The sequence below is a fragment of the Corapipo altera genome, unplaced genomic scaffold, assembly GCF_003945725.1.
Source record: "Corapipo altera isolate COAL_440 unplaced genomic scaffold, ASM394572v1 190, whole genome shotgun sequence".
NCBI lineage: Eukaryota > Metazoa > Chordata > Aves > Passeriformes > Pipridae > Corapipo > Corapipo altera.
This window is the reverse complement of record NW_020885006.1, coordinates 217,865-233,567: the sequence shown is the minus strand read 5'-3', so window position 1 is coordinate 233,567 and position 15,703 is coordinate 217,865. Positions and strand designations below refer to the sequence as shown.

Below are 15,703 nucleotides of genomic sequence, written 5' to 3'. Positions count from 1 at the left end.
GATGAGGGGTGGATGGATGGAGAACAGACACATGGATGAGGGGTGGACACCCGCTCCCTGCACACGGCCGCTTTCCTCGGCGGCCCTGCGGCTCTATAGCTTCTCCCACCACGTGCTGTACGGTCTGAGCAGTGCAGAACTTAAAGAAGTTTGTGTCGTGTGTGTTTTTTCACTCATTCCCTCTTTCCCAGCTATTCTCTTCATCATTTATTCTCCCCACTGCTCTCCGTGTGCCGTTTGTCCTCCTGTGTCGTGATTTGATTTTACTGCTTTCAAACCGCGCTTTAAAGACACATCTCTCGTTTTGTTCAGGAGGTCTCTGAACTGAATAAAATGATTCCAGACTCATTCCAGTTAGGAGTGCAAAAGCCACGGGATATTTTGTTACCGAAGTCCAGCTCCGGAAGTTTTCAGCTGCACAACGAGGGGGGTGAGCAGCCCCGCCCTGGGGTGGTTGTGGCAATTGAGGCAGGAGCTGGGTGTCAGTCGGGGGGCTGTGTGCAGCACGTGGCTCTGGGTGGAGTTGCCTTTCATTCCAAATTGAAGGTGAAAGGAGCCTTGTGGCCCTTTGTGTGCAGGCAGGGAAGGGGAATCTCGGGGCATTTAGAGTTTTAGAACAGTAGGAAACAGTCCTCTCCCGTGCTCTGTTTCCCTACAGGAAAAGCCAGAGGTTAGGGATGGGTCTGTGGGGGTGGGACTGCTGACTCTGATGTGATGCTTAATCTGCCCCCTCCTTTTTCCCCCCGTTTCTGGTCAGTAGCTGGTCAGTAGCGTTACCCCAGCCTGGGGGCTGAGCTTGCTGTTACAATGAACTGTGAATTGCTTCAGAAGCTCAGACTGCAAGTCCTGACTGTGCTCCTGACAGCACAGACCACAGTCCTGCCGTTCCTATGGAGTTCTCCTTTGGGAATTTGCAAAGGGAGGAGCAGCTGTGGGTGGGAACATCCTGGGAGAGGGTTTTTTCAGAGCAGTGGTGGCAGTGAGTGAAGCTCAACCCCACCGGGGGGGGGGTTTGGTCTCTTGGTTGTGGGCAGTGAATCAGCCTCACAGAGCTGAAATCCCTGGGAAGGCAAATCCTTGAGGAGGGTTGGATGTGGTGCTTGTCTGTCTGGCTGTGAGCTGATGTGATTTCACGGTCAGTGCAGAGCACAGGGCTCAGTGCAGAGCACAGGGTTCAGTGCAGAGCACAGGGTTCAGTGCAGAGCACAGGGTTCAGTGCAGAGCACAGGGCTCAGTGCAGAGCACAGGGCTCAGTGCAGAGCACAGGGTTCAGTGCAGAGCACAGGGCTCAGTGCAGAGCACAGGGTTCAGTGCAGAGCACAGGGCTCAGTGCAGAGCACAGGGCTCAGTGCAGAGCACAGGGCTCACTGACCGTGTGCTGGAGGGGGTTTGTGGCAGTGCCCAGGTTCTCCTCTCACATCCAGCTGAGCTTCCAGTGGGGAGCAGCTGCTGTGGGCAGGGACCCCCAGGAGAGGCACAGTGGGATCCATCCATCCATCCATCCATCCACAGGTAACTCCACCTCACACAGCTGCAGTGCTGTGGGTAAGGAGTTTTCCACAGAATTCTGGAAGCTGGGTTGTTCCTAACAAGTGAGGACATTCTGGCTCTTGGAGGTTTTTTTTCCAGGAAACTGTTTTTCCTGAGAAGACAGCACTGTTTGAGGCAACGTGTGGAGGTTTTTCCTCTGCCTGTCCTGCCTAAGTAATTCCAGCACTTTCTCAGGGAAAACAGTCCCAACTCCTTTGTTCAAGTTATAATGAAAATTAGTTGCTTAAGCGAAGTTATTTCTGTTTAGAGGATTGTTAATCATCATTGCTGGAGATGAGAGAAAAGAAAATGAGAAAATAACCTGAAAAATTGTTTAAAATCACAGGTAAATTTCCCTATATGTGAGACATGCCACAGAACACTGACTATGAGAAAAGAGGCTGGGAGGAGTTTGAAATTCTGTTTTAAAGATCTCTGTAATCAGTTTGTCTTTGGTTTTGATGAGTTAGTAATTACTGCATTTGATAGGGTACTGAAGAAGTGTCATGGTCTGTGTCTGGACACTGCCCAGATAACAGAGTAACTCATTGTTACTAGAGATGAGCAAAGCTGATTTTTGCTGTATTTGCTGTTTTGTCCCCGAAGTTGTTAATTCTGTGTATGACTGCTGGCTAATAAACAGCCACTCTTGAGGTAATGGGTTTGGTAGTGCTGTGTTCTCTGTGCATTCCTGGCAGTTACACCTCTGAATAGAACAGAAAAACTGATATTCAGCCTTAAAAACTACGGATTTGAAACATCCTCAGTGGGATGCTCCTTTCTGTCCCGTGGCACAGGGCTGACAGCCACTCTCCCCGAGTGGCAGGTTGATGTAGAAAAGCCATTTTTTTCTTATAACTTCTTAAGTGACAGGGTAAAATTGTTCTTTGAGAAATTGGTTGAAAAGTAGATCTTCTTGTTTTATAACCTTTAAGAACTGAAAACTGCTGTACCAGCAGAAAAGTCAGATGGTGGAAGAGGACAAAGTATTGGATGTTTTTGATGGATCCCGGCTCCCAGGGAAGAACAGTGTGTGCTCAGGGTGTGACACATCCCTGGGACACTGTGGAGGGTCTGAACCAGTTAATGGGAACTTAGCCCAAAACTTTGAGCAGTGCCAAGATCATTACTGGGCTGATCAGTATTGGGTTTGGAGAACAAGATCAGCTTAAAAACACCCTGTCCTGCTGTGTCCCTGTTGTTTTCCCTTCCTTCCTGGCAAGGTGAGAAATGTCAGGAGGAAGCTTGAACAAAATAGCACTTTTCTCCCTCAGTTTGGTTGTCACAACTGAAGTTTTACAGGGAGAGGAACTAAAACTGAGCTCTGGATTTGTTCTGGAGCTGCTTGTGTTACTTCCCTGCTCCTGGGCTGAGTGATCCCACTAAGGCAGAGCAGAGTGTTGGGGGCATGTGGACATTCCCACAGAGCTGGGGGGTGATGGGACCTCATGGACACCCAGTGTGGGCTCATTTCCTTCACACCAGTTCAGCACCTGCCCCAGCGTGCTGGGAAGGGTCTGGGGAAGTGTCCAAGGCCAGGTTGGAGCAACCTGGGCTGGTGGAAGGTGTCCCTGCCCACGGCAGGGGTGGCACTGGATGGGCTTTGAGGTCCCTGCCAACCCAAACCAGTCTGGGATTCTGTGCTGGGCATTGAAAATGCTGGAGCTGTGGGAGTTGGGAGTGCAGGGGAAGGGGCTGAAGGGAGGGGCAGCTCTATTTAAGACCAGAAGGATTTTTAAACCCCAGCCAGGTCTGTCAGTGAAGCCTGGGAGTGCTGGAAACCCTTGGAGTCCTCGGTCTGGGAAGGTACAACCTCCGTAGCAGCTGGTTTCTCCCAGCCCTCCTTCTCTACTGGGAAAGAAGTGCTACAAACCCAGCTTCTTATGTGTTTTCTCTGGTAAAGAACCCTTCAAATCTGCAATAAAATAATTAGGCCAGGGCATTAGTTTAGAGCCTTTGGTTTTTATTGTGCCAACAGAAAACAGATTAAAAGCAGTTTTCAGTGAGGTGTAGCTGGCACAGTAACAGTTCTTTGGTAACACAAGTCCTCAGCTCCAAAAACAGGTTCTAAGCTCATCTCGGGTACAAGCTCCAAGAACTTGTGGTTTGCTGTGGGAGATAGCTCAGAACAGAAATGTCTTTGTGTCCTTGGCAAGTTGAGTGCAGGGTGGGATAACTCAGCCAGTCGTGTGTGATGTGCTGGCTGTAAATCTGTCAGCCCCGGCCTCCACTGAGGGAGCTGCAGAAAACCACGAGTCCTCCCGAGCCACTGATTGGAATTAATTCTGCAATGTGTTTGTGGAACGGGGAACATGACACTGTGATGTTTTGGAAAGGTTGAGGGGACTTTTTCAGAAGTATTATCTTTGTAATTAAAAATGAAGGTACGGAGGCAAGATAAGTGCAGTGAGTGAGCAGAGCCTGTTCCTGTGTCTCTCCTAAGTAGGTTATGTTTACTGTTCCCGGGGAGTTTTGAAGCTCCAGGTGACTGGATCCCGCTGTCTTTCATAACAGTCAGCATGGGTTTGTTTTGCAGAAGGTGATTAAATCAGACAGGGGTGTACATTGAGCAAACAGGGACAATATCATTTTCTTATACCTTTTAACTGGGTCAAGGGATAAAACACAAAAGTACCTGTAATGAAAATGTCTGTTCGGAAAACAGCTCTGCAACAAGTGTAGGAAATAACAAACCAGAGCTGAAATATTATACTTAGTGGGCATTACTCTTTAATGAAACCATTAATTGCTTTTCTAGAGGACCATTTGTGTTCAGACTGACTCCATTTCCACTACTTCAGACATAGTTTAAGCTTCATCTCAGCATTTCAAGTGTCCTCATGTCCAGCTGTTCAGGGTTCGATGGAAGGATAATGAGCTGTTCCAGGGGTATCCACTCAAGTAAAAAGCACTGAGTTATTCCTTCCATGGTCAACATTTCTGTTTATTTTATAAATGTCTTTTTCTATAAGCTGGCACAGACATTTCTGCCTCTGTCCTTTTAAAGGGACTGTCAGGTACAGCCTGGCTCAAAAAACAACAGAACAATAACAGACTCTTTGGTAAACACAAAGTTCTGAGTTTTAAACTATTAGAACCAAACCATGTCTTTAGTTTTGTTCTCATTAATATGAGAAGAGACCCCTGTGCACTGAGCCTTCCCTGTGCCTCGGTGGATGGTTCTGACTGTATTTTAAGAAAACATCATTTGATTTCTTTGGTTTTTTTCCCCTTTCCTTCAGAAATTCCTGGCACTGCTGTAGCTTCCAGTTGGTGTTTGCCTGTTGTTGGTGTTAGTGGTTTATTTGGTCTAATTAATCCATTAGCCTCAATTAGAAGGAATGCCTCGGGATGGTGTGTCTTGCTTTGCTTTCCCTGGGAGCTGTGGGAGGCCATGGCCGAGGTTCCCTGGGGATACAGGAGAACCTGGACATGGGATTGGGAAGTGCCTGGGAGCCCTTTGGCCTCAGGTGGGGGTTTGGTGCCCGCAGCTGGTCTGAGTCCAACTGCCCAGGAGCCATGGAATGGGCAGGGGGGAGCTGTGCCAAGGCCAGAGTAAAGCCATGGAATGGTTTGGGTGGGAAGGGACCTTAGAGCCCACCCAGTGCCACCCCTGCCATGGGCAGGGACACCTTCCACCAGCCCAGGCTGCTCCAGCCTGGCCTTGGACACTCCCAGGGATCCAGGGGCAGCCACAGCTTCTCTGGATAACCTGGGCCAGGGCCTCCCCACCCTCAGGGGAAAGAGGAGCAACCTGAGATGCACCAAAACACTGAGAATTCTGGCTCCATTTCCATGATTTCCTTTTATCAGCAGCCCTTATCTGCTGTAAGCAGCTTATCCTGCTGGCTCCAGAGTGCTGGTTGGGAAGGACCCATGGCATGGAGTGGGCAGGGTGGAAATTCCCCAGCACGGTGGGTACTCCCCAGGTCAGCTGCTGCTGCTGGAACAAGTTTTCCATCACCCTTCCAAAGTTCTCCTGCATTTCTGATTCCTTGGGGGATTAATGCAGCTGTTGTTGATGCTGGCAATTATTCCCACTCCTTTTCCTGGGATTTTAGATTATGTTTAGATTAGATATTGGGAAGAAATTGGTTACTGTGAGGGTGGGGAGGTCCTGGCACAGGTTGTTCAGAGAAGCCGTGGCTGCCCCTGGATCCCTGGAAGTGTCCAAGGCCAGGTTGGACGGGGCTTGGAGGAGCCTGGGGTAGTGGGAGGCAGTGATCTCTGTGTGAGCAGGGACAGCACCCAGGGAATGGCTGGAGCTGTGCCAGGGCAGGGTCAGGTTGGATCTCAGGACAAGGTTCTTCCCCCAGAGGGTGGTTGGCACTGCCCAGGCTCCCCAGGGCAGTGGGCACGGCCCCAAGGCTGCCAGAGCTCCAGGAGGGTTTGGATGATCCTCTGGGACACAGGGGGGGATTGTTGGGGTGTCCTGGGCAGGGCCAGGGGTTGGGCTGGGTGGTCCTTGGGGTCCCTTCCAGCTCAGGGTATTCCATGATTCTGTGAAGGTCTCTCTGCCCATGGCAGGTGATTGGAACGAGAGGAGCTTTAAGGTCCCTTCCAACCCAAACCATTCTGGGATTCTGGTTTGAGTCTCTCCTCACAAGCTCCAGGTGTGCCTGGATCAGTGTTGGAGGCCTGACTTAGGCCTGGTTTTATTGGTTTAGTTGGATGATTTTCAGGGGGCTGAAGGGACACTAAAGGGATCAGAACCTTCTTAGTGCAGGGCAGCTGTGCTGGTGCTGGAGTGGCTGGAAAACTCGGGAAACACGTTGTGCATGGATGCAGGCACAGGGAACTGCCTTTGGAGAGCCTGTTGTTGTGCCCTGAGATGTTTTTGGGGCCGTTGGCCAAGGGACCAACAGGTTGTAAACAGCGTTTGTGGGACAAATCTGATTACTGCGATTACGGCTGAGTTAGCGCTCATGCAAAACTAAGTCTGTGCAAAAATCCTGACCACCTAAGGCTGGCAAACAAAGAGGAAAAACAGGATTAGGATGCATTAGTGCAGGTTATTCTGCTTGTCGCACCGATGTGGAAAGCAGGTACATGTGATGGGTGAAAACTAAGTGTGTTTTGGGGTGGATTCCAGAGGAAACGGGACCTGCTGCTGGTGCTCGTTCCTCTGGGCTCACATCTCCCATCCCTCCCACACACAGTGTCTGACCTCCTGGCCAGCCCTTCACCTAATTTGGCCTTGTGGAAGAGAAACACTAATGTTCTGTGCCCAAACTGCCCCTGAAGTTGATGTGGGCAGTGAGAGAAGGAGCTGCAGCCTGAGCTCCAGGCCTGGCTGTCCATCCCGTTCCCTTCCCTCTCTGTGCCCTTGCAGCTCTCAGGGTGTTTCCCCGTCCCAGTTACAGGGTGGATACAGGGTTCTCCTGGAGGCAGGAGGTGTCTGTGTGTGCAGTGGAGGCACAGATCCTCAGGGCAGCAGGTTCAAGGGGCTGTGTTGGGGTTGCAGGTGCTCGAGGCGTTCGCCGGCCGCCTGATCCGAATGGGAGTTCTGGCCAGGAGGGACATTCCCAGCCTCACCAAGTACCAGATCATCCTGGCAAGGGATCAGTATAGGAAAAACCCCTCTCCACAGCATGTGGTAAGTGTCTTTTATTGATTTTGTATCGTTAAAGTAGGGGGTAAATAGTAATTATCCATAAGTACCAAATTTCCTGAGACATTTTAAGTAGATTTCTGGTTTTAGCCCTGGAATAAATTATCATAGAATCATAGCACGGGTTGGGTTGGAAGGGACCTTAAAGATCATCTATGAAATCTGCAAAATATACTTAACTGTTCCATGTTTCTTGATGCCAATATAGAAAAGTTAAGGAAAAGATTAAGGACTCCATTTCCAAAGTGAAATTGTTTTGAGGACTTAGATTGTACTTACAGCAAAGTTCACACTTTCCCCCCAAAGCTACATTCCTGCTCCTATTTTTCTGTAACTTGTCAGGGTGTGGTCAAATTTTGTAATCTTAAAGAACATTGCCTAAAAAACCACTGTGTACCTTAGAAAGAACATTGGGAAATCTCTTTCACAGTAAGCAAGGCAACTTTCCTGCCTTCATTTCATAGCCTGGGTAGATGTGCCAGAAGTCCCTTGTTTTGCCACATCCAGATGGGTGGGTGGTTCAGCTGTCAGAGGCTGAGGGGAGATGAGTTAATCCTGGAGGATAATACAGGTATTTTGGAGGTGGAAAAGGATTGCCTCCACTGCTCTGTGTAAAATCTGTTCCCTGAGGGCTGGGATAGACAGACTGCTCCCTGGGCATCAGCTGGGGCTTTGGCTCTGCTTCCCAGACCCCAGCCTGGTTCTGGTCAGGAGATGCAGTGTGATTCCTGCTCCTCAGTCACTTCCTGGTTCAGTGATGAGTCTGTTTTGTTCCACAGGGAATCCACCAAGGCATCATCGAAGGGGACTTTGCCCTTTGTATCAGTTTATACCACGGGTATGAGCTGCTGCTGCAGATGGGAGTCCGCTCCTTGTTCATCTACCTTTGGGGAATTATGGATGGAGCCAAAGGTGAAATGTCCTCAGGGACATCCTTCCTTTCATTCCACCCCCTCCATTTCATTTACCTCATCTGTATGGCAACCTGTAAGTGGGTTGCAAATGGAATCGGTGCTTTATTCCCTTCATTCCAGCTGGAAATATATTAGCAGTGTTAGAGTACATTTGGGAAAGCAAACTGAATCCTGAGGTATTCCAACTCTTCCCAAAGGGTTGACCCGCACGAAGAACGAGCTGGGGCGTAACGAGGACTTCCTGAAGCTCTACCAGCACCTCCGGGCCATGTTCTCAGACACAGCCGTGGCTCCAGAGACTGCAGGTGTCTGGAGGAGTGACACAGGTCAGGGCTTCCCTCTCGGGGACACAGTTAATCCTGTTTAAAACTTGTGCTGCACTTGGCTGCTCTTCTTCACTCCAGATTGTCTTCCCAACAGTCCCCTCCCTCTCTCACTCCCTCTCTCTCTTCCCTTGGTGGTTTTAGCTACTTCCAAACCAGTTGTCTGTGTTTGAAGGTTTTAATTTGATTTAAAATGAAGGTTATAATATTACTGTTTGACTCCATGTCTTTTCCAGTGTGACTGTAACAAAAGTAACAGCACTTTCTCAGAAACCTGGGCTTTACAAATGTGCTTCTGTCACTAGTTCATTAATTACTGTGGGTTGATGCAATTAGAATTAGTGTCAGGAATTTGGGTGTCTGACTCGGATAGTTACAGTGGGAGGAAATGAAGTTCACTAAACCTTCATGCTTATTGCAGGTTTACTGATGTCTTTCACTGCTTTATTGCCTTTCCAGTGTTGGGAAAGAAAAAGGAATTTGTCTACAGCCATCCAAAATTAAGGAAATTGGAGGAAATCGTAATAGAACACTTCAAATCCTGGAAAAAGGGATGCTCTGGTAAGTACCAACAACTCAAAAAGTACCCCACCAGTTGAACCTGGGGGTGGAAACAAGTAATGTCCTGCTGATTCATCTCCTGATTTGTGCTAATTTGTGTGTTTGTGTATCCTCTGTGTGGACAAGCCCTCTCTAGAAGGACTTTACCATAAGATTTCTGTAAGATAAAATGTTCTAGGAGTTCTCATTGTTAATTTGATGTAAAATGCTCCAACAGCTGAGTAAAACAGAGATAGCAAACTCTCTCCTGGTGTTTCCCTGTCTCCTGCTTGCCCTGCTCCCAGGGTTTGTTCTGGACCCTTCCCTCAGGGCTCTGCTGCCGTTGCCTCCTGCAGAGTTAGGATGAGCATATTTAAGGAGCTTGAGGATAGAAGTTGTGATATCCAGCCTGAGGCCAAGAATTACATGTCCCCAAGTGCCCCATCCACAGGCCTTTTGAACCCTTCCAGGGGTGGTGATTCCAGCCTTCCCCGGGCAGCCTGTTCCAGTGCCTGGCCAGAAGAACAGGGAATCTTGAACTTCATTCCAACACACTTGCCCTCCAACCTGAGCTTTCCCAAGTAACCTTAGTGATGGTACCTCAGATGTAGGACAGTCTTACTGTAGTTGGTGTCAGTTCCCCAAAATTAGAGCACTGCTTTGATTCCAAAGGGAATTTTTCTGGGAGATGTATCTTGGAGCGTTTTCCATCCGTTTTCCCATGGAGTGAGATGGGAGCTGGGAACGTGTAACTCGTCTGATGCCCTGTCCTTTTGCGTTACTAATTCTGCTAAAATCCTGCTTCTTCTTCCGATCCAGCAGATCAGGAGGGGAGTGAAGGCCCCTGTGGGGACACCAGGGTGATGATCTTCTCCTCCTTCCGGGACAGTGTGCAGGAGATCGCGGAGATGCTGTCCCGCCTCAGCCCGGCTGTCCGCGCCATGACATTCGTGGGACACTCCACAGGGAAGAGCACCAAGGGCTTCACCCAGAAGGAACAGCTGGAGGTACAGAAAGGAGGAGACTGTACCACGAAATAGTGATTAAAAAAGCATTGATTGTGTGCACAACTCCAGGAGTACACACTGTGTGGAAACAGCTGAACTTTTACTGTCATTGGTGGAGTCCAGTGCCTGTCAGAGTATCCAAAATTATACTCACTGAGCAGAATATGTAAATACAAACTATTTATATACATATTTATATAGTGTATATATATACTATATATATATTTGCATTCTATTTATTTGTGTATTTACAACTCTTGACTCACATGTATTAAAAATCCGGGGGAATAGTCAAACATGTGCTTAGGGAATTCTTTTTTCTTGTAGGCAGGAAAGATAAGATCTGTCCTTAAATTTTGACCTAGCAAAGTTAAAAAAAAAAAAAAAAGACAACCCCAAAGATATTTAATTGCACAGTTGGGAAGATCAGTTTTAGAAGAATGCCATGGCTGGAGTCAGAGTAAGGTGTGCTTTTTTTCCTTTGTTTTAGAATTGAACAGTTGAAGTGCTGATGTTGGTCACGTTGGTGGGTGGGATTTGATCAAGGGGTAGTAGTTGATTTAGAAAGACTAAGTTTTGTCGTTTGAAGGTGTTAAATTAATTTTTCCAGCGTAGAAAAGCCGCAGGGCCGTTGTGCTGCCCTGGTGAATCTGATTTGAGTTCTCCCTGCAGGTGGTGAGGCGGTTCCGGGAGGGCGGGTACAACACCCTGGTGTCCACGTGCGTGGGGGAGGAGGGCCTGGACATCGGGGAGGTGGATCTCATCGTCTGCTTCGACGCCCAGCGCAGCCCCGTGCGCCTGGTGCAGCGCATGGGCCGGACCGGGCGGCGCCGCCACGGCCGCATCGTCGTCATCCTGGCCCAGGGCCGAGAGGAGAGGGTGAGTGGGGCCTGGGGGGGCCTGAGCTGGGAGGGACCGACCCCTGGCCCTGCCCAGAACACCCCAGCAATCCCCCCTGTCCCTCAGAGCCTTGTCCAAACCCTCCTGGAGCTCTGGCAGCCTTGGGGCCGTGCCCACTGCCCTGGGGAGCCTGGGCAGTGCCAACCACCCTCTGGAGGAAGAACCTTGTCCTGAGATCCAACCTGACCCTGCCCTGGCACAGCTCCAACCATTCCCTGGGTCCTGTCCCTGCTCACAGGAAGCAGAGATCAGAGCTGCCCCTCGGGACGAGCTGCAGACCCCTGAGCTCTGCCCTCAGTCTTCTTGTTCAGTTTGTCCTGGGAAACTGTCACAGAATCCCAGACTGCTTTAGGTTGGAAGGGACCTTAAAGCTCATCCAATTCCACCCCCTGCCATGGGCAGGGTCACCTTCCACCAGCCCAGGCTGCTCCAACCTGGCCTTGGACACTTCCAGGGATCCAGGGGCAGCCACAGCTTCTCTGGGCAGCCTGGGCCAGGGCCTCCCCGCCCTCCCAGTCAGGAATTGCTTCCCAATTTCCCACCTAAATCTACTCTTTTCTAGCTTAAAACCATTCCCTGTGTCCTGTCCCTCCATCCCTTGTCCCCAGTCCCTCTCCAGCTCTCCTGGAGCCCCTTTAGGCCCTGCAAGGGGCTCTCAGCTCTCCCTGGAGCCTTCTCTTCTCCAGGGGACCCCCCCCAGCTCTCCCAGCCTGTCATGTCATCAGATGCTGGCACTGGGAGCACTGGGAGCACTGGGAGCACTGGTTCTGACCTGGTGACGACACTGTGAGCTCAGAGCAGTGCTCAGTGGCTGCTCTTGCGTGTGAGGTCTGAGCAGATCAGCTTAGGGGAAATCCACTTTGGCCGAGTTCCTGAAGCTCAGCACTCAGCTGGAGCGTGGTTAATCATCCCTGAGTACAGGCTGTCCCTTGGGAATGCCATGGGACACGGCAAACCCCAGCTGGGAGCCAGGGAGCCCCCCAGCAGCTGTGCCAGCTGCATCCCACGGCCCTGCAGAGCCTGGGCTCAGCCAAGGGGTGGGAAAGGGCAGGATTTGGGCAGGCCAGGCCAGGCAGCCCCTGCTGCCACCTCTCTGGTGAGAGAGGATGCAGACTCCTAAGTGCAAGATCTGTGTAAACCAACTGTAAACCCGACATTTCTGAGTCTTGGTGTTATTTCATGTATTCCAGTCGATGTTGTTGCTCTGGTTTGTATTTGTAGGTGGCAGGGATTTAATTCTAAATGAGACTGCAGAGGGTGCTGCCTGAGGGGGAAAAAAGCAGCTTTGAAGAGATGAGGGTTAAAAATGATAAACCTGGGTGGTGTTTGTGAATAGATGTTTTCTCATGCTACTTATGCAGGCTGGATACTACTGAGAGCTCTGTAATGGGATATAGAATAGTCCTTTAAATTCCTTGGAGCTTCACTTAAGTAGCTGGATTACTGTGTTCTCCAGATTTTCTCAGAAACCTCTGCAGCAGAACCTTCCCCAGGTAGAACAGTAATTGTAGATAATGTTTTTATTTTGAGATCAGGAAATAAATTTAATTGCTGAACAATGTTGGTTTGGTTTGTTTGTTGGTTTTGCTGGGGGGTGTTTTTTGGGGTAGTTGTTGGATTTTTTAAGGTTGAGTCTCCTTCCAGTTCTGTTAATGTGGAGATTCTTTCCCATCACATAACTTGCAGCTGAATAATGAATGGTCATGTTATGGCCCCTCATAATTTGTAGGAATGTTGGGGATTTGTGGGCGCTTTTTTTGTTTATTTGTGTTTTGGTTTTTTTTTTTGTTTGTTTGCTTGGGTTTGGGTTTTTTTTGCTTGGTTTAGTTTGTTGGTTTTTGTTGTCAAACCAGTTGAATTCCATTACCCAGCTTTTGAAGAGCAGGGTGTTTGTGGAGGCCTGGCAGTGGGAGGCTGGCAGGGATCCCTGTGTTTATTCCTCAGCTCCCACGTGTTTCCCGGGTCAGCCGTCACATCACATGTGTCCTGGGCCCTGAACTGGGATGGAATGGGCTTGGATTGGGGTTTCCTGGTGTCCTGGGACAGCAGCTCAGCCTGGCTGGACTTGGAGCTGCTGGGATGGGGTGCAGAGCTCGGAGCTGCCCCTGGGAGCAGGGAAGGGGAACAGCAGCACGGTGACAGTGCTCTGAAGGAATTTGCTAGCACGATTTTTTTGCCATAAAAAGACCTTTTCTTTCTAGGATTGTCCCAGGATTTCCTGAGATGCCCTAGGATGAAAAGGCTGTTTGCTGGAGTGCCTGAGGGGCTGTTCATCAGAGGGGGCTGTTCATCAGAGCTGGCTGTTGGTGTGTTCAGAGGGCTTGGCTTTGGGTTGTCTCCTCTGGTCCTGCCCCCAGAGATCTCTGCCAGGTTGTAGCTGCCACACTGTCCCACTCAGGGCATTGGTCCCCAGCAGTGGCCTGTCCCAGGGACCCAGAGGAGAGCACAGGACAGTCTCAGAGTCACTGCTTTCTTCCCTTGCCTTCTCCAGCCTTGTCTTGGTTTCTCTGTTGCACAATAAAGTGGGGTGTAATTAAAGGACTCAGATCATGTATGACATCAGCAAATCATCTTCTACCTTTCTTCTGCTTGGCCTCCTTTCTCAGTTTCTGATGTAATCTCATTTCCATCACCCCTGTATCAATGGCACATTGGAACCTCCCCCAGCCCAGGGCTGTGCTCCTTTTTCTCCCCAGTGCTGTGCCTGCTCCTGCTCTGGCTAAAAACCCCAAACCAAAAACCACCTCGAGGAGGGAACAGAAAATAACGAGAAACCCCGCAGACACTCAGGTGCTCTTTGAGTTTTGATCAAGTCCTGTGACAAAACAAGCGGTCAACACATGGTTTCTGTCTTTATCTTCTCCTTCCAGACTTACAACCAGAGCCAGTGTAACAAGAGGAGCATCCACAAAGCCATTTCAGGGAACAAAACCCTGCGTTTCTACCAGCGCAGCCCACGGATGGTTCCAGAAGGCATCAACCCCCGGGTGCATAAAATGTTTATCACTGCTGAGAAATACGAGCCAGGCAACTCCAGAGGGCTCTGCAAGGAGAGAAGATGCAGTTCCCTGCAGCACAAATCTGCTCCCTTTTCCTGTGTCACTGGTAAGAGGATTATGGTGCTGCTCTAAGCGCCGTGTAAGCTGCCCCGGGGTGTTTGTGTCACAGCACATCCCACCCACCTCTCACAGGGCTCTGGGCTCTGCAGGGCCACTCCTGGCACCTGGGACACTGTGCTACCACTGCTGCCTGGTCCTCAGCCTTTCCTTGGACATCCCACAGCTCTGGCCTGAAATATCCCTACCCTGAGTCAGGCATTTGGTTCACTGACTCCATGGAATCTCTGACTGCAGGTCAGGGGCTCCAGCTGTGAACAGAAGAGGCAAATGTTAATCAAAGAATCCCAGAATAATTTGGGTTGGGCAGGGACACCTTCCACCAGCCCACTGCTCTAAGCCCCATCCAGCCTGGCCTTGGACACTTCCAGGGATCCAGGGGCAACCACAGCTTCTCTGGGCGTTATGGCTTCATAAATGACAATAACACAGCAATGCTTGAAATCAGGAGGATTGCAAAGGGAGGAAAAGGAGAAATCAAGGGTAGGGTGTTCATGAATTGTGAACACCCTTGGAGGAAAATTAATCTAAAAGGAGGAATGACTCTTTAGCTGGTGCAGTTACATGGCACTGAAATGCTCAGGAAAGTGAACATGGTTATAAGACAGGAGAAAAAACCTACTTTTTTATAAATACTTGGCAGTTGTTGTGCTTTCTGTAGTGCTTGTTAGTGCTTTCTGTAAAGACCAACAGCAACTCCTTAAAGCTTTGGGAAACTTCATATTCCAGTACCTGATTAAATGGACACAGCTGGAAGGAAATAAGCAGAGCACAACATGGAATGAAAATAATAATTTCAGAGTGTTTGTAGTTGTGTTTTAGAACAGAGCAGTGAGGCAGTGAGGGCACACAGATGGTGATGCTGAGCGTGTTCCTGCCCAGGGAGCAGCACAGCAGGGCTGGGGCTGCCACGTTCCTGTTGTGGCAACCAGGTGAGGCACATGGGGGGGATGGTGAGGGGCACCAAAGGTGGCCAGGGGTGAGTTGATTTGCTAAAGGTGACCAGGATTGAGGTTCCAAAGGTGGAAAGGCTCCCTGGAAAGGGTGGTGAGGCCTTGTCAGGGGCTGCCCAGGGAGGTTTGGAGTGCCCAGCCCTGGAGGTGTCCCAGGAAGGCCTGGCCGTGGCACTCAGTGCTCTGGGCTGGGGACAAGGTGGGCATGGGGCACAGGGGGGATCCATGGGCTGGGAGGGCTTTTCCAACCTCAGGAATTCTGTGACTCTGTGGTTCTGAGAACTGACAAATTCCCTGCTGGCCACAGGCTGAATCCACCTGCTTGTCCCCCTCTGGGCTGGTTCTTGCTCTGCTCCCTGTTCAAGGGGAATGAAAATGTTTTGGTTCTGGGGAAGACCCAGGACAATAACAGGGATGATTGAGTGATATGTTTGTGTTTGGTAGGACATTGCATCCATAACATAAAATGTTCTGGAAGATAATGAGGGTCAGAGGCTTTGCCAGGGACTAAATGCCACAGAACTTGGTAATTCCCAACTATGTACCCAAACAGCATTATCAGTCTCAGTCGGAATGGGAATGTTCTTCTTCTGTCTGTGTCCCTTTCTTTCTTTCCTGAAAAATGCCTAGGACTGTTCTTGACAGCCAAAATCCTAACTCTGCTCAGAAGCAGGAAGCCCAGAGCTTTGGGAAGCATCTGTTCCTGAATTTTGCCAGCCCCTGGAGGCCTTCTTGGTAGTGTTGCAGCATGTGTTACCTGGGCTGATGGTATCACAGGCTCATCTTGTCTTTGACACACAGAGCTGGAG

General features: G+C 49.9%; 1 protein-coding gene across 9 annotated transcripts in view; it reads left to right on the top strand.

Moving 5' to 3' along the window:
* The window catches only part of FANCM (FA complementation group M), a 51,717-nt gene that overhangs the window by 14,020 nt on the left and 21,994 nt on the right, over positions 1–15,703 (top strand). For all 9 annotated transcript variants that reach the window (XR_003531617.1, XM_027667326.1, XM_027667320.1 and 6 more), the window contains exons 5-11: positions 6,995–7,126; positions 7,921–8,053; positions 8,253–8,381; positions 8,838–8,939; positions 9,741–9,925; positions 10,598–10,804; positions 13,696–13,930. Coding sequence is in view for 8 of the 9 variants with exons in the window: in XM_027667326.1 (XP_027523127.1) it covers positions 6,995–7,126; positions 7,921–8,053; positions 8,253–8,381; positions 8,838–8,939; positions 9,741–9,925; positions 10,598–10,804; positions 13,696–13,930 (1,123 nt within the window). In the remaining variant the exon portion in view is untranslated. The remainder of the gene's footprint in view (positions 1–6,994; positions 7,127–7,920; positions 8,054–8,252; positions 8,382–8,837; positions 8,940–9,740; positions 9,926–10,597; positions 10,805–13,695; positions 13,931–15,703) is intronic.